Raw genomic sequence first — 24,110 nt, 5'->3', positions numbered from 1 at the left:
ACGTAAAATATCGACAAGTGAATTGTGTCACGATTTCATTTGTGTTTACTAAAGTATGTAGCAAAACCGATCCAAATATGTAAACGAATTCCGAAAGAAATGTGGAGCAATATTTCCAACCGGGGTTACTTTATAAGGGCGTTATACGAGCCGTATATTGGAAAAGTTCGCACTTTACAGCTTTTTCTCTCGTAATAGCCATACGAGAGAAACGTTACCATCCAAATAGTTTGGGGAAGTTTTTTTATGCGTTAACGACGGCCTTAAGTCTCCACGCTTCTCCACAGCCCGATATTTATACAAGTAGCTGTAAAGCTGGTCCGATATTTACACAAGTAGCTGTAAAGCTGGTCCGATATTTATACAATTAGCTTCTTGAATAACAAATCAGTACATATGTGAGTGCGTTCAGTTAATGACGCAATACTCTCGCTAATCTCGATTTGTCAGCTTAAGAATTATCTGTTGAGAATTGATGTTATTTTATTGAAAATATTTCATTTGTTTTATTTATTTTAATGTATGTATTTTCACAACATTTTTTTTATGTCCATATCTCTGTTCATAAATCTGGTATTCTCCAGTTTTTCCCCAGTGATTACTTGAAACGCCTAGAACGCGGAAGAATCTCACTTAAACTTAGGAGTTATTTACATGGACATCTAAACATAAATAAAGAAGAATATGGAAGTCTGGGTATTTATAGGGTTTATGACATGCCATAGGCTGGTTAGACTTAACACGGTGTTAGAAAATATTGCGGAATACATCAAAACCTGTGTATGTTACAGTAAAATTTTATGATATTTTCTTAATATAATTTCTATTAAAAATGGATAGATATCACCAGAAAGTGACCATAGAATCAATTATGGAATAATATATCAAATTTGATAAAATAAAAATCAATTATTTTAAATTAACTAATCATCATATCGCTTTTCCGCAGGAGTATGCAGAGTGAATAAAACACCAAACCCATATGTCTTAGCAAATAATCTATTAATTTTACACATCCATGCATCTCAATGCATACCCACAGAATATTCCGACTCCTGACCTGACCACACTCAAGTACTTAAAACACTTGATCATGCCAAGTTTATTTTTCATATTATTTTTTGACATCTCAACATAGATGAAGAACAATATTTAAATCTGGGCATTTACGGGGCTAATGACCGTTATATGCTGGTTTAAGTGATTACTTTACACACGTGTAACATACATCAATTACAACCGTAATATGACAACCACATTACTCTTGGAAGTTCTTTATATTTGATCCAATTTCAAAATATTTACAAGAATCACAAAAATTTTCCTGGAGATCTATTGGTGAGATTTAGAAGCTTTTATATTGACCAGAAACTCTTATTTTTGTATGTGAGGGGAAAATCCTGGATTATAATCACATACATAAGAAACGACAGAAAATATTCATTTCATTTTATTATTTTAGCTTATAATTTGGCCAGATAATTTATTAACAACATATTGAGTGTGTCCCAATACTTGTTCACAAATCTGTATTATTTCCAATTATAGGAGTTAACTCCCACAATTGGAGATAATCCAGATTAGTGAACAAGCATTTGGACACACTCAAAATATTGCCAAGTATATTTATTTTTTAACTTATTATTACAATCAATTTATTATTACAGTCCGCCTCCGTAGTGTAATGTCAGCACGCTCGGCTACCGTTCTGGAGGTCCCGGGTTCGATTCCTAAGGGGGGTAAAATAAATATAAGTGATTTTTCACTGTCATTTTTATTCAATATTACCCTGGACTGGTATCTGAGGCGGAAGGCTGATCACCTTTCCTTCATGTGTAAACGATCAAGATAACACTGCGTTTATATAACGCAGTGCCCTATGCACCATTGGGGTGCGGATAAGGGTTTTATTATTATTATTATTATTATTATTACGATCAAAAGTGAAATAAACCCACCCCATTAACAGTATAATGGGGATGTTCTAGACTAGCCTATGATAGTGCGGAATGTTGTAACATTGAATCTATGCCAACAGCAAATGGTTTCACAGACGTTAAATGGTGATTTGCAGCAGTTCTATTGAAATGCATTGCGGGAGCTTAATGCAACTGCGTTACATTTACAACTATGTAAAACACGCCAAATTAAGGAACCTCTGTTCAAACGTAGCGTTTATTCATACGAAGAAGTCTCAATAACACGATGGCAGGTGAATTTGACTTATATTTCAATTTTGGAATAATTTTATTATCAGTCAGGTTATGAGTCAAAATAATCGGTGGGTATGTCACTCACTCCTTTCAACAACGTCATATCGCCCACTCTTTTCAAGAACGTCATAAATCAAAAAACTTGATTTTTCAGGAGAACGTTTTTAAAGTTTAAAAATAAAACACAATGTATTAAAAATAAATATCAAGCCACTTACTGAACTTTTTACTGTGCAACAGATCTTTTTAGGTAAAACTTGAAGGTTTTTTCTCCATTTGAAAAATATTTAGTATATTTAAAAAAAGAATTAAAGAATACCTTTTCTTCAAAATGCAAAAACAACACTTTCTGCCCTGTAGCGGGTAAATATTAAGTCAAAAATATGCCTCTTTTGCTGGGATATAGTACATTTTCTGGGCATTTCGAAAACATGCACAACCGAAAACTGTCAAATTTTGATTTATGACGTTCTTGAAAGGAGTGAGCGATATATCAAAAAACCTTAATTTTTCAGGAGATCGTTTTATAGGTTTAGAAATGTAATCAAATGGATTAAAAATAAATATCAAGCCACTTATTGAAATTTTTACTGTGCAACAGATCTTTTTATGTAAAACCTGAATATTTTTTCTCCATTTGAAAACATTAAGTACATTTGAAAAAAAAAATAAACAATACCTTTTCTTCAAAATGCAAAAACACCACTTTTTGCCCTGTAGTGGGTAAATATTAAGTTTAAAATATGCCGCTCTTGCTGGGATATAGTACATTTTCTGGGCATTCCGAAAACATGCACAACTGAAAATTGACGATAATTGACGAAATGTGACATTGTTGAAAGGAGTGAGCGATGTATGAGGAGGTGCATGAATGTGGAATAGACGAAGAATGTTGTGAAAGCGACAGAGTGGTGTGACGTTCTATTCTCCCTGCCTACCAATGCGGCGTGATAGTTGGTTAGTTAGTTGTTCCATTTTCGGAAGTTTGATAAGTAAGGTAACAGTGACGTAAAACTTAAAGAAAGGATCTCAAAACACGAATCGAATAACGACTCCTGTAAAAAAAAGTCCTTACTCAGTTTGTCTTTTTTATACACTCAATAAGTGTACAAAGGCCTGCCTTTGAAAGTCATATTTGACGAGCGACGTGGTTGGGTCAACGCTCGACTATGACTGGCGTTGTGGGTTCGATTCCCGCCAATTCCAAAATAAATTCAAGAAAAAAATATTTACAATTAGTCTGGGTGTTTATGATGTATTTTTCACAATCACCTTCCCTATCGTTACTCTTTTACCTGGAGACAAGACTCTAAAAATAGAGGCTTTGCGGGTTATTCCATTAAAAAATATATTTTAAGAAAAAAATTGGTTGCTTATTGCGTTTTGTCTAGTTTCATCTATATTTGAGGATATGATGTGCTCTTAAATACAGAATTCAGTACGCGACCGGCTGCGCGAGGAGCCACAAGTGTGTCCGAGCACATTTTCTAAGAATATATATAACATATTGCTTTTTTTAGAATGCAATAAAAAAATCTTACTAAACTCTTTTTTATGTTTCGTACGTATCCATCACTGAAGAATACAAAATGCTTATAAATCATTCAATTCAATAATTCGAACCCTTATCCGCACCCCAATGGTGCATAGGGCACTGCATTATATAAACACAGTGTTATCTTGATCGTTAACACACGAAGGAAAGGTGATCAGTCCTCCGCTTTAGGTACCAGTCTAGGGTCCATTGAATAAATATTCGAGTAAAAAAATCACTTATATTTATTTGACCCTCCCCCCTAGGAATCGAACCTGGATCTCCAGAACGGTAGCCGAGCGTGCTGACCATTACACTACGGAAGCAGACAAACAGACAAACAAACAAATAAATAATAGTACCATAAAAACGTGGCTAAAAACAAAGTTTATATTCTATAAGGATTACAAAATGTCCCACAAAATATTAACAATCAACATTTTTTAAAAGAAAATACATCAATATAATTAAAATGTAACTTCGTTATAAAATCACTAAAAATATTTAATTATAAGTTAATTATAATGTCTACCGGTTTCGAAGCTAACCGCTTCTTTATCAAGACTAACTAATCAGTCTAAATCAGTCTTAATCAGTCTTGATAAAGAAGCGGTTAGCTTTGAAACCGGTAGACATTATAATTAAGTTATAATTCAATATTTATAGTGATTTTAAAACAAAGTTACATTTTAATTATAAAATGGAAAATCTCAAAGTAAGTGCTTCAAATATAAATTATACATATATAATAATAATAATAATAAATCCCTTACCGCACCCCAATGGTGCATAAGGCACTGCTTCATATAAACGCAGTGTTATCTCGATCGATTACACATGAAGGAAAGGTGATCAGCCCTCCACTTCAGGTACCAGTCCAGTGTAATATTGAATAAATATTGGAGTGAAAAAATTACTTATATTTATTAAACCCCCCTGGGAATCGAACCCGGGACCTCCAGAACGGTAGCCGAGCATGCTGACCATTACACTACGAAGGCGATATACATATATAATACATCAAATTTGATTAATTTCACCGTTTTTCACGTGCCATACAAATAGATTGGAGTATTTCGGTATATTTCATCTAGGCGTAAGAAATGGTGTTCAATGCCAGTTTTTGCGTCTGATCCCTGCTCCAATACAGCGAGTGGAATATTTCAATGGGACTAATACGGAATCGCCTTTCAATAAGTAATGATTCACGCTGAAAGGAATCTGGCTCTCTCCCAATACTGCGATAATTGGGATCTCTCCTGATGCAGACTAGCTTAACTAGAATTACACACAGGGTTGCCAACTTATAATAATATTTTAAATATATTTTTTTTATTTTATATCTCAACATAATGAAGAAGAATATGAACGTCTGAAGATGGTGATTCAAGAACAAGGTTCATAAATTGGTTCATATATATATATATATATATATATATATATATATATATATATATATATATATATATATATATATATATATATATATATATATATATATATATATATATATATATATATATATATATATATATATATATATATATATATATATATATATATATATATATATATATATATATATATATATATATATATATATATATATATATATATATATATATATATATATATATATATATATATATATATATATATATATATATATATATATATTTATATTTATATATATATATATATATATATATATATATATATATATATATATATATATATATATATTTATATATATATATATATATATGTATATGTATATATATATATATATAATATATATATATATATATATATATATATATATATATATATATAAATATATATAAATATATATATATATATATATATATATATATATATATATATATATATATATATATATATATATATATATATATATATATATATATATATATATATATATATATATATATGTATATACAGAACTTCCAAGAATTTGAGTAGTGTGGTTGTCAATAATGGGTAGAATTGGTGAATGTTACAACCAGTCTATGACGGTCGTCACCCCCGTAAATGCCCAGACTTCCATATTCTTCTTCATCTTTGATGAGATGTTAAAAAATAATATGAAAATAACTCCTGTAATTGGAGATAATCCAGATTTTGTGAACAAGTGTTTGGACACACTCAAAAGATTGTATGTATATGTTAATACGTGACGCGTTTCGTTTTCTTAGGAAATTATCAAACAGTGTTTGATAAACATAAATAAATGTAGAATTCAATCCTTGTTTTATTTTGGACACATTACCCAACAATTTATTAGTATTCTTAATTTTTTTTAATACATCTCAACATTGATGATGAAGAGTATGGAAGTCTGAGGCTGGTTAAATTTATCTAAACTCCTCTACATCCATGTTGAGATGTAAAAAAACATATAATATAAAAACTCCTAAATGGAGATAGTCCATATTATTTTTTAACATAAATAATAAAGAATATGACAGACTTTACATTTACAGGGCTTACGATCAGTCATAAACTTATTAATTTAACACTTTACGCACCTGTACACATTCACCAATACTATCCATGATTGACAATCACACTGCTCAAATTCTCGGAAGTTCTATATTTTCTATAAGTTCTATATATATTCCAAAATTATTAGTGTGGTTGTCAATAATGTGTAGAATTGATGAATGTTACACGTGTGTTAAGTGATCATTTGAACCATGACAATCGTCAGCCCCGTAAATGCCCAGACTTACATATTCCTCTTCATCTTTGATGAGATATCAAAAAATAATATGAAAAATAACTCCTATAGTTGGAGGTAATCCAGATTTGTGAACATGTATTTGGACACACTCAAAATGTTGTAAATTACTTTTTATGTAACAATATTTATTAAAATTACTAATTCCACACTACTACTACCATCTCGACGTTTTTCCGCGGGGGTATTTTATTACGGGTATGCGTTTTTCCAGAGAGGATGGAATGCCACACTCTTCTGTCCTGACATACACACCTCGCTGCCTTCACATCCCTACATCTAGGCATATACTCGTATGTCTTCCGATTATGCAGACTTTTGAAACCACCAGATTTTTTTATTTATTCATTTTTAACATATTATTATTTTGACAAAGTATGCTGTATAGCAGTAAACTATTATACAATCTTCCCCGTTTTTATTCGAGAAACAGGATTAGGGATGATGAACTTGAAGCCTTTTAACTCTTTGGGCGGGTAATTAGATTTTCACTAAAAGCCTATATATCTTCTACCTTCCCACCATAATAAATACAGGGGTAAAATATTAAATCACCCCTCAACTGTCGGAGGGTGTTTGCCAACCCTGGGACTGGAACGAAGTATACGTAGAAAATATAATTCATCCCGAACACATTCATTCGAAGTGACAAAATTACATCGGAGGATTTCTCTAACCAAAAACGTGATGAATTTATTTCCGTTTTCAAAAAAAAACCTTAATAAATTGTAAAACATAATCAGCCATAAAGAGACATTTTTCTCATTGCCAGGAAACATGAATATGTATTTATTTATTTGGCGTTTAATTTGTAGAACTCCATTTTAATTTATGTATTAATTTTTAAATCAAAGGCAGATTTTTAGAGTGTATTAAGTTGTATTTTATTAACAAAAACGTATAAAACAATTATATTGTGACAATTGTTTCGCATAGTTATGGCATTTTCAAACAAAAATATTCATTTGAAAATGCCATAAATAGGCGAAACAATTGACAGAATATTAATTTTTTATGTGTTTTTGTTAGTAAAATACAACTTAGTTGACTCAAAAAATCTGTGTTTGATTTAAAAATGAATACATAAATATGAATATTTATTAAAATTGCACAACCTGCTAAAGTAATAATATTATTATTCATATTGATTGTATTTTATCTCTTTTTCTAACCCTTATCCGCACTTAATGGTGCATAGGACACTGCATCGTATTGCGCAGTGTTATTTTGATCGTTACTTACATGAAGGCAAGGTGATCACTCCTGCACTTTAGGGACCGGTCCAGGGTATTAATAAATAAATATTACAGTGTAAGATCACTAATATTTATTTTCATATCCGGATCTTTCTCTTTCATCTGGGAATCGAACCCGGAACCTCCAGCACGGTAGCTAAACACGTTAACCATTTCACCACGGAGGCGGTCTTTTAAAGTAGTAAGAAAGAATAGGAAAACAAATTTATAAGGAGAATCTTCTCAGACTTCCATATTCTTTTTCATCTTTGATGAGATATCAAAAAATAATATTTTAAAGTGAATGTGGGTTGTAATAGAAACAGAGGAAGTCCGAGAACTAAGTATGATCAAGTATTTCAATAACTTGAAAGTGGTCAGGTCAGGACTCGGCATAATCGGCGGCTATATATAAGCAGGTGCGTGAATGTGAATGAGGCTAAGATTGTTTTCAAAGACAGATTAGTGTTGCGTTCCATTCTCTGCCTACCCCTGCGAAGAAACAATATGATGGTCAATTAATTAATTAGTTAGTAATGAAATTACTTTTTAGAACCTATGATAAAAAATAACGACATAATTTATAAAATAAAACAATCGTTTTCAATATACAAAAAATAAGTCAAGTACCTACCTACCTTATCATTATTGATATAGTAAAATTTTATTAGTTTATCTGTTTAAAAATATTAAGCAATTTTATTTGTCTCGGTTTTCCAAATGAAACTAGCAAAAGCGATATTTTTGTCTCGCTGTTTTTTGTTATAATCGATTTCGAATTAAATTTTATTTTTCTCGTTTCGGGTGTAATTCTCGTCGGCGATGTTTACCGCAGAAGGCAAAATGGGTCCACAATTGTCAGTGTTTAATACCTTCCGAGCCATAAAATGTGCCATTTATTTGGGAACCCTTCGAGGCGGATGTCTGTCGCGACCCGCTATTCGTTTCATCACAGGGCCACAGAAACTGGGAGAGGATTCCCGACCGCGAGAGTGAAGGAGAGTTATAATAAATTGAGGTTTGTCGTCCGACCCTAGAAACGATAAAGTGTGAAGCAAGTCTAGATCTTGTATGTAGAACGGCGTTTCAATTAACTGTGGAAAAATGATCAATTATCGATTTTCATTGGGTTACCTTGGCTTTTATTTTTATACTGCATTTTGAATATTCCATCACCAATGTAACTGGTGCGCTTCAACCTGGTATTGAAAAAAAAAATTAAATATTTATTTACGCTTAACAGCTAAGAGTGTTGACCCTTACAGTGGAACCTCTCATAACGAGCACCTCTCATAACGAATAATTCGCAAAACGAGAAAAAAAAATGAAAAGTTACTATGACGAGTAACTATCTCTATTAATATATTAGTTTCATTAATAGATTCGGTAGTCGCTTTGTGGTAAAATCTATCCATTTTTAATTACTTAGTACATACCATTTTTTCTTAAAATCTACTGTGACACGTGTTTCGATGCATTCCGCAATACGGTGTTTGAAAATGATGCGGAATGCATCGAAACACGTGTCACAGTAGGTTTTAAGAAATAGTGGTATATACTAAGTAAAACAATAATTAAAAATATATTAATTATTCGGTAAGTTATCAATACTTACGTTTTTCGGAACTATTAAAGCATAGTAAAATCGAAATACCATTTTCTTTCACATTTTCAATAAATTTCACAACTTAATTTAAAAAAACAAAATAATCATTGCAAGAGAAGGCCTATTTGGAAGCTAAGATGTTTCTGTATCAGATCTAGGATTGCGGTGGTACAGCTTTCAAAAGAACTAATAAAGCCAGTTTGTTTTAATTCCATTTTCATGAAATTTTCAGGCCTTTCAGACCCAGTCAGCCTTTCAGCCCAGGCCAGGTGAGGCCGTATCCGCCCTTCGACGGTCCCAACGGGCCTTCGGGACCCGGGGGTCCAGGTTACCCCGGCCAGGGAGGAGGCAACAGGTGCGCCTGCGTGGACAGGTTCCAGTGTGCTGCGCCAGGAATAACAGGGGTAGGAAAATATCAAACAAAAAATACATTTGATTTCTTGAATGTTTTCCGTAGATACTTTGTGGCACATTTTATAAACTTTAAGGATTTTTATGGAGTGTATGGAATTTTTTGGTGAGAGTATTAATATGTTTTTTTTATGTTTTTGATTTATAATAAACCCTGATGATGACAAGGTATTGTCGAAACCGGTAGGTTAAATTGTATTTATAAAAAAAGTGGTGGAAACAAAATTAATTAAATTTATAAACCCTAATTTTGAACTTATTAAAATAAAACTACTCTGTTTTAACCACTTTTTATAGGTACGTTTTTTCGACCGGATTTTTCAATGAACTTTGTCGTTTAATGTAACGAATGGGATGCGTTTATTAGGTTTTTTACTACATTAATATATAATTTATATTTCAAGCAATAACTTTGTGATTTTTCATTTTATGATTAAAATATAACTTTGTTTTAAAATCACTATAAATATTTTATTTAAATTAATTTTAATATCTACCGGTTTCGAAGCAAACAGATTCTTTTTCAAGACTGGTTAATACTAATAATTCTTGCATAAGAAGCGGTTAGCTTTGAAACCGGTAGACATTATGATTTAGTTTATGTATTAATTTTAAATCAAACACAGATTTTTTGAGTCTACTAAATTCGTAAACTAAAGAAACCTGTGTTTGATTTAAAATTAATACATAAATTAAAATGGAGTTCTACAAATTAAACGCCAAATCAATAAATAAATTATGATTTAGTTATAATAAAATATTAATTGTGATTTTGAAACAAATTCATATTTAAATTATGAATTAATGAAATTTACTTATTTTTACATAGAATTAAATGCAAGGGGTGAGGATCCATTAAGTTTAATTTTTTATGAACTTTTCGTCACAATGTCAAACTTTTAACAGGATCACGAAATTTGTTCATTAGTGTCGAGCGCCGATACAACTAGGCAAACTTTTTCGTGTGTAAATGACTATGATATGGACATATCGCTCACTCCTTTCAAGAACGTCATAAATCAAAAAGCTTGATTTTTCAGTAGAACGTTTTTAAAGTGTAAAAATATAATACAATGTATTAAAAATAAATATCAAGCCACTCATTGAACTTTTTACTGTGCAACAGATCTTTTAAGGTAAAACCTGAAGGTTTTTTCTCCGTTTGAAAAATATTTAATATATTTCAAAAAATAATTAAACAAAACTTTTCTTCAAAATGCTAAAACAACACTTTCTGCCCTGTAGCAGGTAAATATTAAGTTAAAAACATGCCTCTTTTGCTGGGATATAGTAAATTTTCTGGGCATTCTGAAAACATGTACAACTGAAAATTGACGATTTTTGATTTATGACGTTCTTGAAAGGAGTGAGCGATATGTGAAAATTCGAATAAATTCTATGACAGTAACTTTTTGTGTACACATTTTTAAATTAGAGAAAAGTTTTTTAAAAGTTGTTAAATTTTGGTTTTACAGTGGAAGCCGGGAAACATGTACATGTTAAATCCTGATGATGACAAGGCTCTTGTCAAATGTGCATATATAACATTGTTTCTTTTATAGGCATATGTACATTTTTAAAACTTTTTACGTTTTATCAAATATGTACATGTAGATATAATCCAGTACAGTACTGGAAATGTTATTATCTTCACAAAAAATTTTAAAGACAAATTTTCAATTTAAACCCTCATCCGGACCCGGTTGTACATAGGACACTGCATCATATAAACCCAATGTTATTTTGATCGTTAACATATGAAGCAAAGATGATCAGCCCTCCGACTAAGGTACCGACCAGGGTAATATTGAATAAATAATAAATATTATTTATTATAAAGAAAATATAAGTGATTTTTTTTTCAAATAAATAAAAATGATTTTTATTTGAAATCCTTCTAGAAATCGATACCTTTAGTGCGGTAGCCAAGCGTGCTTACCACACTACGGAGACGGAAAAAAATCTAGTTGAATCTAAAATTCAGTAAATGTTATTACCATTACAATAATATTCAAACAAAATAAGGTTATAATTTTTTTTTTAGAATAATAAATGTGCTCTTCAGTCTGCGTGTTTATTAAACGTTTTTATTCAGAATCTTGTTCAGATTTTCTGAGATTTTGGATTTCCGAGGATCCACTGAAATACCAAAATATATCTACTCTTAAAAACTTTTCTCTTATTCACAAATGTGTTGACAAAAAGTAGCTGTCATAGATTTTTAACGAACTTTTGCACACGCAAAAGTTTACCTAGTTGTATCGGCGCTCGACACTGATGGGACGAGTTTTCCGATCCTGTTAAATATGATATTTTGACGAAAAGTCCATCAAAAATTTAATTGAATCGATCCTAACCCCCGGTATCCAATTCTGTAGAAAAATCATTTTCTCTTGTAATTATATTCATTCAGTAAAAAAACCTAACAAACGCAATCGAATTCGTTACGTTAAACGATTTTTCTAACGGTACTAACTGGAAATTTGAAAAACTATTATTTCTGCACATTTTCTATACTTTCGTTCGTAAAAGTGTTACTTTGATATTGGCTGTTTTTGAATTGCTATCGATATACTTTTTCGTTTATTCAACATTATTAGTTATTTTTAAAAAACCTACTATTCTCTCTAAAAATGTCAAATACACTCATAATAAAAAGTTGAGAAAAATGACAATTGAAAACGAGTAAAATATCAAATATACGTGTATTTTTGACTTTTGTAGAATGGAGCTTTTTGTACAAGGTTGAATGAGTGTCAGTAAAGTAAAACATGCTGTTTTATGTTTTTTACCAACTTTTTTGAGATTTTTATTTTTACTTTTTTATTTCGCTGGTTTACTAAAAAAAATATACTTTTGTAATATTTCACGGTTCATAGGTCCTTTTTTAAGTTATCCACTCCAAATGTTTGTTGGAAAAGTGGATAATGATAATTTGTGAAGATATCATTAATATTCATATCACAAATCTAGTAATAAAACTTTATTAATAAAAATGAAAATGGTATTTTCTGGCGTTTCTCATGTGTGTGATTATAATCCAGGATTCGGACCTCACATACTAATATAAGAGGTTCTACTTGATAAATAGCTTCTTTACATCTCACCAATAGATGTCTCTAGTGAAGTTCTAGTGATTCAAGAACAAGGTTTCTAAATTGGTTCATATATATAGAACTTCCAAGAATTTGAGTAGTGTGGTTGTCAATAATGGGTAGAATCGGTGAATGTTACACGTGTGTAAAGTGATCACTTAAACCAGCCTATGACGGTCGTCAGCCCCGTAAATGCCCAGACTTCCATATTGTTCTTCATCTTTGATGAGATGTCAAAAAATAATATAAAACTTAAGTAATTATTTTCATGTAAAACAACAACTGTATAGTTTTTCCTACATTTGTCTTATTTGACCAGTGACCGGATTCCGTCGATCAAATCAGTCTGATGATTTCAGGAACGGCGAAAACCAATCACTGGTTGAATGAAACAAATTGTAAAAAAAAACTATGAAGTTGTTGGTTCATTATATAAAATGCAGTTCCACTAAAAAATATCAGCAAACGATTCTTTTTTAATTTATTATTAGATTAAAACCAATATTTTTAGCTTTTCCACTTTTTTATTTGACCAGCGACCGGGTTTCGTCGTTACCGACATCATCAGACCAGTCTGATGATGTCGGTAACGACGAAACCCGGTCGCTGGTCAAATAAAAAAGTGGAAAAGCTAAAAATATTGGTTTTAATCTAATAATAAATTAAAAATGCAATTCCATCACGAAGTGTCAGTGGATAATAAAGATTCTTTTTTAATTATTTTATTTTAATTTTTATAAGTTCCTCTTTTGATAGGGTGAACGTTATAGTTTTTGCTCCATTATATGGGCGTGGGATTAATTTTATGAGTAATGTAGAATTTTCAACACGATTTATGATTCTAATATTGATTTTTATGTAAGTTACAACCATTTCAACCTTGGTTTTATGTTTAAAATGAGATTTTTAGGAAAATTAATCTAATGATTTATTGTGAAAATGTTACAAATTCACTAATTTTATTTTTACAGGAGATTGAGCAATGTCACGCTGTTAAAAAAATATATTAAAAATTAGATAAACTTACGTGTTATATGTTACTGCATGTGTATTTCTCAGATTATTTTTATTTATTTTTTTTAACTTTATATGTAAGCAGAAAATTTATTTTAAAATTAAGTTTTTTGAAATAAATAAAGTAAAGGTTACATTATTCTTAAATTTGGCATTGATTTTATTGAAAAGTACGATGGTTAAAATCTAAAAATAAAACAGTTGTGTAAGGCACCTTTTTAAGTTTATTCATATAAAACCGTCTAATTTCGAAAACTTCTGACGTTCTTATCAACGATGTATTAGATATGTTTAATTTGAAATAAAATTTTGCGTGAAATTTTGTTATTCAATCCTTTATTTACATCTTAATGGTGCAAAGGGCACTGCATCATATAAACGCACTGCTATCTTGATCGTTAATACATAAAGTAAACGTGAAATTTCGTTACTAGGACAAATAAAAAAATAATTGTTTTACAATAATATGTCCTCACTTTATATATATATATATATATATATATATATATATATATATATATATATATATATATATATATATATATATATATATATATATATATATATATATATATATATATATATATATATATATATATATATATATATATATATATATATATATATATATATATATATATATATATATATATATATATATATATATATATATATATATATATATATATATATATATATATATATATATATATATATATATATATATATATATATATATATATATATATATATATATATATATAATATATATATATATATTTATAATATGGATGAGAAAAAATTTAATTTATTTACGTTAAAAGAAAAAGCTTTCTTATAATTATTTGCTTGTACGAGAGTATATGTTTTGAATTACGTATGCGCGTAATATCGCTAGTGAATAGTATTTTTCTTTATTTTTCTGCCCCGGGAAGATAAATTTATATTCTGCTTCGTTCATTTAGCGTAGCACGAAATTGGTATTCATGTAATACATTAGTCGTATGTGCGGAATGTCTTAACTACGAACTCAATGTATCGTTCCACGTCTGAATTAGTCCAATTCTTCCAGCTTTCGTTTAACAAGAGCTTTGAATAATTGCTCCGCTATTTGCGTATAGTAAATTGTTTTGTTTCAGGAAGTGAAAGAAACGTTTATTTGAATTTAATGAAATTGTAAAAAAATCCATTTTAGTTACCATATTTTATCTTTAAATGAAAAATAATCACTGTGTAACATTTTTTATTTTTCATATTATTTTTTGACATCTCATCAAAGATGAAGAAAAATATGGAAGTCCGGGCATTTACGGGGCTGACGACCGTCAAAGGCTGGTTATTCTTTATTTAATGATTCAAATTTGTTAATTATGATGATTAAAACATAACATAGATATGCGTTCTCTCAGACAAATGTGCGGCAAAACGTTGTGTGATAGATGTTCGAATTGTAATATAAGGAAAGAATACAAAGCTGGGATTATCGATACAATTAAGAAATGTGTGTTGAGATGGTTTGGGTATGTGAATCGAACAAGTGAAGATGAGGAATAGAAGTTGGTAATAGAAGTAGTGGAAGACCGAGGAAAACTTGACATGATCACGCGGTCGTCGCGTTCATTCGCGGTACATCTATTGTTCATCATCAACGGTTCGTCTTTGGTGGTCGGAGCCGGATGAGGCACCACACCAGGAAGACTACCTAAACGATAGAGAGATAGCTGGTCTTTCACCTCTTAGTAGAGGACCGGAGAATAACAGGACATAGTCCTAATTATATTAGAAAAAGAAGAAGAAAAAGGTGTAATTATGTTTTTTTTTGTTTTTAGGGTCAGTGCGCTCCCGGTAAATCCTTCTGCTGCTACAACAACCGTCCCGCCGGCTTTGCCCGCCCAGGCCGTCCCGGTAGGCCCGGCCATCCCGCCAACGGAGTCCTAGTGGGACCCGGCGGCCCCGTGGACCCCCCTCCAGGTCAAAACCTAGCCGCTGACAATACCGGGGCATCAGCTAACGCTTATCACCTTCACGCTAGCATCGGTAACGGGTTCCAAGACCGCAACGGCATCGTCCAAACCGCCTGCCAAGGGTGTCATACTAACTGTCAGACTTGCGACAGCTGCAATGGCGGAACTAACACAAACACAAATAACCTCTCATACAATCAGCTAAACAATGGCTTTGCACTTCATCATTGTAATAACATCGATCAATTAACACCAACCTCATTTAGTAACATTGGCCTAGGCGTTAATTCGGCAACGAGTGAGAAAATTGTCAATGGATTCCAACCGTCTTTTGGAATCCAAGGTAACGTGAATTTCAACAATGGGTTTCAAAATTCTAATGGTTTTCAAACTACCAATGGAATAACATCAAGTATTCTTCAAAATTCCAATGGAATTTCGTCAAATGCATATCAAAATTCAAACGGAATAGTATCAAATAGTCTTCAAAACTCCAATGGGATATATTCAAATAGTTTTCAAAGTATTAATGGAATAGCATCAAATAGCCATCAAAACTCAAATGGGATAAATTCAAACGCCTTTCAAAGCTCAAATGGATTAGCTTCAAATATTCTCCAAAATTCCAATGGAATATCCTCAAATGGTTATCAAAACTCAAACGGAATAGTATCAAATGGTTTTCAAAATTCCAATGGGATATCTTCAAATGGTTATCAAAACTCAAAGGGAATAGTCTCAAATAGTCTTCAAAATTCCAATGCGATATCTTCAAATGGTTATCAAAACTCAAATGGATTAGTATCAAATAGTTTTCAAAATACTAATGGGATATATTTAAATGGTTACCAAAATTATAATGGATTTTCTTCAAATAATTATCAAAATACCAATGGAATATCCACAAATGGTTATCAAACTTCTAGTGGAGTAGCATCAAACAGTATTGCAAATAACAATGTAATATCTAGTGGAATAACTTCAAATGGTTATCCAAGTTCTAATGGAATAGTGTCTAATTTTCAAAATACAAATGGGATTACTTCAAATGGGTTACAAAACACTAACAAGCTATCGTCAAACAAATTACAATCTTCTGATGGAGTAGTATCAAGCAGTTTTCAAAACGCAAATAGTGTAGCATCTAATGCGTTTCAAACCTCAAATAAACTCATTTCCAGTGGTTATCACAGCAATAATGGAATATCTACAAATGAATTTCAAAGCAACAATGGGCTTGGCATTAATGGTTTTCAGGGGTTTTTCGGTGTGAACAGTGTTAATCAGGGACACAGTGCTAACGCAGGACAAAATGGTTTTCATACCAATATCGGTGTCTCGACAAACGGTTTTCAAGGCACAGGGTCGCAAGGAATGGTCGGACAAAATGGAAATGGAGGTCAAAACGGTTTCAATAATAATAATAAAGGTAATAATGGATTTGGAGTAACGGTTGGTATTAATACAGCAGGAGTACCGCATACAACACCACAGAATATTATCCCTGGGATCAATACCTTCCACGCTAACAGCGGTGGGATTGGTATAAACTCTGTACAAACTAACGCAGGGGTTGATGTGAATTCAATTCAAAATAATATTGCAGTCGGTGCCAACAGCTTCAATAACGGCCAAAATCATTTTCTGAACACAAATGCTATTGGTATTAATTCAATCCAGGCAAACGTCGAAACTGGAACACGTATTAATAGCGTAGGTGGAAATATTTACCCAAACAACAAAGTCCCAGGTTTTGGTATACAGGGAAATGTGGGAGTTAACGTTTTAACGAATCAAGGAAACGGAGGAAGACCAGTACAAGGAACCAACGGATGGGTTGGCACAGAAGGACATTCACAACAAATTCCAAGCACACCGTTCCACAACAACTCTGGCGGTTTAACGCTGAAGGTTAAAATCAACAAAGGGTCAAACATATCAAACAGCATCGTTGGACAATATCCTTTTCTAAATGACAGCAATGGGAAACCTCTGACCTTTAGGGTGATTGGCGCACGGTATGGCCCTCCGAAATCTGGTGTGAAAGTGTTGAATGGCAGCAAGCTTGCTCACATTCGCTTCAACGGATCGCACGGATACAGGACTATAGACGACCGGGAATACGCGAGACAGCACCAAGCCAGCTGGCTCGATAGCATGGCCAAGGCATTCAAGATCTTATTCCGAGTCATCAGTTAGTTGCACCTGCTTTTATTACCAACGCAAGTATGCCTGAGTACTTTATTACCTTGATATTTGTCGACTTTGTATCAATTTTTCATTAAGAAATGCATTCATAACTTTTACAATATCAGTTGACAAAAATCAAGATATTCAAAGATGCACCATTATTACTAATCTATTCATCATTCATTTTTCATTTATAAAACCACCAAACACTTTTAACCTTTATTTTGTATATCAAAAGCTAAGTTTAATTAAACATTGATTTAGGTCTACTAAAAAGTTTATTTTATTTTTTAAAACATAAATTCTGTGGCCATTCTGTGGAATTTTCAAACTAATCTTATGGATATTATTTATTATAACTGGAGACAGTTGGTAGAATTCCAGATTGAATTGTTGGGTAATATATCCAAAATAAAACAAGGTTTTTTGGATTGAATTCTACATTTATTTATGTTTATGTTAATACGTGACGCGTTTCGTCTTCTTATGACATTATCAAACTCTCATATCATTATCAAACACGTGTTGGATAATGTCCTAAAAAGACGAAACGCGTCACGTATTAACATATACATAAATAAATGTAGAATTCAATCCAACAAACCTTGTTTTATTTTGGATATATTACTCAACAATTTTATACATATTAGTTTGAAAATTCCCTAACACGGTTATATAATTATTCCGGAGTTTAGTTTTTTTTAAATACAACAAACTTATTGATAGATAAATCAGTGTTTGATTTAATTTATTTAACTTTTTTTAAATGAAGTTCTACAAAATAAACGCCAAGTCAATCAATAAACTCTCTTTATCATTTTTTCATGTCATTGTGTACCTTCTACCACGTAAAAAGTCGTTAGGATAGACTACAGTTGTCTGATCAAAAAATGGTTAATCCAAAAACGGCAGTCATAAAGTACAGTTTTAAGTGGAATTACACAAAGTGAAAGATGAATGATAAGGAGAGTGTTAGTTTTAACCTACTTTAGTATTTTAATATTTACTTAGAACTGCATGTGCATGTTAATTTTTAAGGCTTTATTGAACTTTTTTCACTTTAAATGCTTAATACGAGATAAAAATATAGATTTATTAAATTTGAAGGAAATTTTTTTTACAGTGTAATCTTTATATCAAAATAACTAAAATAGATCAAACGCCAATAGAGTTGACTTGAATATGCCTATATCATACAAGTGTGTGATATAAGTCTACGTAATGGAGTATTAAAATTTTACAACACGTGGAAATGTTACCACCCCTATAATTCATATGGGTATACGATACAAACACTTGACTCACTTCTTCTCAATAAAGATGAAGAAGAATATGGCATTCTGGGTATTCACAAGGCCCACGACCTGTCATAGGCTGGTTTAAGTGATTATATGTAATATTCACCATCCTCCCAATGATTGACAAACACACTATTCGAATTTCAGAAGTTCATAAATGCTGGTATGAAAAACATTAAATTCGGGAAGAATCTTACGTATATGTATTTTATAAAGCTTACTCAACTTAACCATAGTTAGTCCCGAAAATGCATGAGTGAAAAAATGTGTCAATTATAGGATATATATACAAGTTACAAAAAATCTGGCAGTATGTTTGTCAACCATGGATAAAATTTGTGTTATCTTCAGTGTTTCAACTTTTATCAAAAATATTAAAATTCAAAATACTTTATGAAATTCGATTTTTTTTATGTTGAAGTTCGATTTGAACTGAACCTGATCTCATGTATTTTTTTAGTGATTTTATGAATTCGTTTGATTTTTATGTTTAACTACATAAAACTATTTTATTAAATAATTTTAGACGATGATACAACGATAAAATTAAGAATAAGTTTAGAAGACCATCAAAATTTACAATGAAATAATTCAAATAAAAAATCGTTTGGAATTTAATAATTAGTATAGCTTAACTGAATACGTACTTTCTTGTGGCTAAATTAAAGATATAATGAAATTTTGCTTACACACAAGTTACACGAAACGAAAACGTTGTAATTTGTATTTGAAAAAAACAATATCTGAAAAGAGTTGTTCCACCATAAACAAAAAAATCTTTCAATGCGTCCGTTTTACAGGAATTTTTACCGGAAATCAATATATTTTGAAAGAGCCAATTGGAATACGACCTTTCAAGAAACATAGCTTAAAGAATGGATTACTCATTGGACCCGATGGACCATCAGGGATTCCAATACAATCAAAAACCTTACAAAATGCAGTTAGTTCATCTCCACTGCAAGCAAAACCACAACCTCTAAACTTGAGTATATTTAATCCATCACATTTTTTAAACAAACTAAAAAACTTGGTAAGAGGAGCTGTACAGAATAAAAGTGATAATTCTGCAGAAGTGGTATTATTCACGCCAAGAGAATCATTTGATTCTGATACTGACAATAAAACAGAAAAATTGACTGATGAAAATGATTCAAAGACTGCAAAAGACCTCAAAGCTATTTCTGATGAATTTAGCAGTCTTAAAAACGCAGAAGAAGATACCATATCTAAACAAAATTATACCGAAAGTATGCTTCAAGTTTCTTCATTATCGAGAGAAGAATCAGGTTTTGAATTACACTTATTTTGAGTGTCTGTGTGTCTTTTAACACTAACTATAGTTGTAACGTGTGTATCTAAATTACGTTAACAATTTTTAACAGTTGAGTTTTTATTTTATCACTTTTTTTACGCACTTGTGTGTTTACTTTTATCTTTCACAATTCACCCCGTTTTAAAACTATTGTATCTTAAATGTGATGTTTTAACCAAAACTTAAACTATTCAACTTGAAGTATTTTAATTTAAATCATACTAAATATACGTTGAAAAACATCCAAATTGCCAACTAAATGACGTATCTATTACTCATTCATTCTTTCATTTACCCATATCCGCTCCCTATGTGGAGCATATGGAGTCCACAAACTACCTTCAGGATCTTTTGTTACTTAACAGCTCCATTAAATCCTCCTAAGTCAATAGCTTATGTAATAATTTGAAGAGGTATTTTATTCACATAGTTTTCAATGTTGAGATGTCAAAAATATAAAATAACTCCTGTGGAGAAACCCAGATTTTCGAACAAGTATTTGGACACTCAAAGTATTGTGAATACAATAACTACACTCTTCTTCTTCTTCAAACCCTCATCCGCATCGATGGTGCATAGGGCACTGCATCATATAAACGCAGTGTTATCATGATCGTTATTACATGAAGGAAAGGTGATAAGACTTCCGCTTCAAGTACCAGTCCAGAGAAATATTAAGTACATATAAGAGTGAAAAAATCACTTGTATTTATTTGACCCCCCCTGGGAGTTGAACCCTGGACCTCTAGTACGTTGGTAGCCCAGCGTGCTGAAGGCGGACTACACTCTAGATGGGAGATAATCCGTTACTGAAATATTTTATTATGTTGTAATATGAACACGTAAACTTTATATGATATAACGCATTGTTCCGCCACGTGTGTGCCGCGGCACACTGTTGTACCGTGGTGATACGTTGGTGTGCCGTGGAAAAAAATCTAGTTTCGTGAAAACAACAAAACTGCTCCAAATTTTGATTGCCTTTTCTCAGTTGAGTAGACTCACATTTCGCATGAAACATAATATGTTAAATATGTCACCATAATATGGTAAATATGAACCTCTGTAATTTCTTAATTTGGTAGGTGTACCTTGAATACAAAAAGTTTGCTGAACACTGATATAACATATCGCTCACTCCTTTCAAGAACGTCAATTTTCAGTTGTGCATGTTTTCAAAATGCCCAGAAAATGTACTATATCCCAGCAAAAGTAGCATATTTTAACTTAATATTTACCCGCTACAGGGCAGAAAGTGTTGTTTTTGCATTTTGAAGAAAAGGTATTGTTTACTTATTTTTTTAAATATACTTAATATTTTTCAAATGGAGAAAGAACCTTCAGGTTTTGCCTGAAAAGATCTGTTGCACAGTAAAAAGTTCAATAAGTGGCTTGATATTTATTTTTAAGACATTGTATTATGTTTTTAACTTTTTTTTGTTTTTTTTATTCATTTAATATATTTACATTTTTTATTTTAACATAATACATTTGAATCATTTATACATATGGAGAACTTTTATATTTCGATTCGCTGTGCCTCTCCATAAAAGAGCCTGTGCTCTTGTGCTTGGAAAGGGACTTACACTCGTGGTTTAATTTGACTATGGTATTTCAAATGTTGATCTATTATTACACCTAGATATTTTATTTCTATTTTTGGACATAAAACAGAACATAAGTTTTTTAAATTTAAATCCCAGCAGTCACCATTGTGAATTGTAATTTTTATATTTGTCGGTATTTTGAGTTTATTATTTACTTTAAAAACGTTCTCCTGAAAAATCAAGTTTTTTTGGTTTATGACGTTTTCGAAAAGAGTAAGCGATATACTCGCATGTGTTTGTATTATATGTTGGAATATTTCGTATATTGGTCTCACGTGTTTCGATCAAAGGCGTCGATTTTGTTTCTAGTTCAAAATATTTATCAAAACATTAAACAACCAAAACTTCGCTTCCAAAAAACAAAGCACCTATTAATTAGACGCAGGCACAATGGTTATGCATTACATCTTTCAGAATCCTTCACAAACATGCAGAAATTATTAATTCCGACATAAAACTAGCGCTAAGAATACAAATGGTCTAAGAATGAAAGGATTTCGCATTATAATGCCAGATGTAAATGGAAATTAGCTACACAAAGTTTCCATTCAAGAAATCTCTCAGCGAAATTCCATTATATGTTAATGTACTATTATTTATTTCAACTACTATACCACATTCTGCAAACTGTAGTTTATTAAAGTAACATTCTTCTCGTTACTCTGTTTGATGAAGAAGATGCTTATTTTCTACAATATTACAATACTTAATTAATTAAATACAAGTTTATTTTAAAATTCAAAACCTGGATTTATATTACGTTTTGTATCCATATCTTAATGAATTACGAAGTCAAAAGCAGTATGATTCAAAAGTAGCAGAAAATGATTTCAAGAATTACAAAAATTTATCAAATTGTGATCACATAGTTACTGATGCGGAGTTTCTGGGTTCGAAAGTAGTAGAATGTGATTTCAAAAATAACGAAAATGTATCAAATTGTGATCACATGGTTACTGATGCAGAGTTTCTGGGTTCGAATGTAGTAGAATATGATTTCAAGAATAACAAAAATGTATCAAATTGTGATCACATGATTACTGATGTGGAGTTTCTGGGTTCGAATGTAGTAGAATATGATTTCAAGAATAACAAAAATGTATCAAATTGTGATCACATGATTACTGATGTGGAGTTTCTGGGTTCGAATGTAGTAGAATATGATTTCAAGAATAACAAAAATGTATCAAATTGTGATCACATGATTACTGATGTGGAGTTTCTGGGTACGAAAGTAGTAGAATATGATTTCAAGAATAACTAAAAATGTGTCGGGTTGTAATCATTTGGTTACTGCCTGTAACTCTGAGTCACAGTTTCTGGGATAAAAAATAGTACAATATGATTTCAACAACAACAAAATGTGTCGGGTTGTGAGATCATGTAGCTACTGGATCACTTATGTAAATATTAAACACCATACAGTGTGCATAATTGGAATTTCTTCATACTTTCCATTAAATATATATGAAAAAAAGTAAACAATGTTTTACTTTTCTTAAAGTGTTACGGTGTGCGGGGAAGAGCCTTACTAATATCTCCCGTCACTTAGAGAGTTTACTCAGTCAATGATAATAGATTTATAAAAGAAGACGAAGAGGTTGCTTAATACTGTGCAGCCACTAATACATGTAAATGTAATTAATCACTTATACACGTAAGTTTCCACGTCTCGACCGCATTCAGACGTCATCAATTTGGTGATGTCACTCTCGCTTCACCGAGGAATGTTACAGTTTAGGAAGACCAGTAGAGAATTACTGCATTGTTAATTCAAACGAGGGGTGTATTCAAAATGGATTTTATTAAAAATAATAATTTAGAATAATTAAAATTGCTCTTTTTTTGTATAAAACTACCTCAAAGG

General features: G+C 31.3%; 1 protein-coding gene across 1 annotated transcript in view; it reads left to right on the top strand.

The window, feature by feature from the left end:
• The window catches only part of LOC148307723 (uncharacterized), a 46,373-nt gene that overhangs the window by 8,545 nt on the left and 13,718 nt on the right, over positions 1-24,110 (top strand). Inside the window, exons 4-5 of the mRNA XM_088262923.1 lie at positions 9,582-9,753; positions 15,699-15,840. Coding sequence (XP_088119049.1) covers positions 9,582-9,753; positions 15,699-15,840 — 314 coding nt within the window. The remainder of the gene's footprint in view (positions 1-9,581; positions 9,754-15,698; positions 15,841-24,110) is intronic.

Source organism: Brachycentrus maculatus, unplaced genomic scaffold, assembly GCF_059751285.1.
Source record: "Brachycentrus maculatus isolate JH-2025_06_01 unplaced genomic scaffold, ASM5975128v1 h1tg000192l, whole genome shotgun sequence".
Lineage (NCBI taxonomy): Eukaryota > Metazoa > Arthropoda > Insecta > Trichoptera > Brachycentridae > Brachycentrus > Brachycentrus maculatus.
The sequence above is the reverse complement of the archived record's forward strand: the minus strand, read 5'-3'. Positions and strand labels throughout refer to the sequence as shown.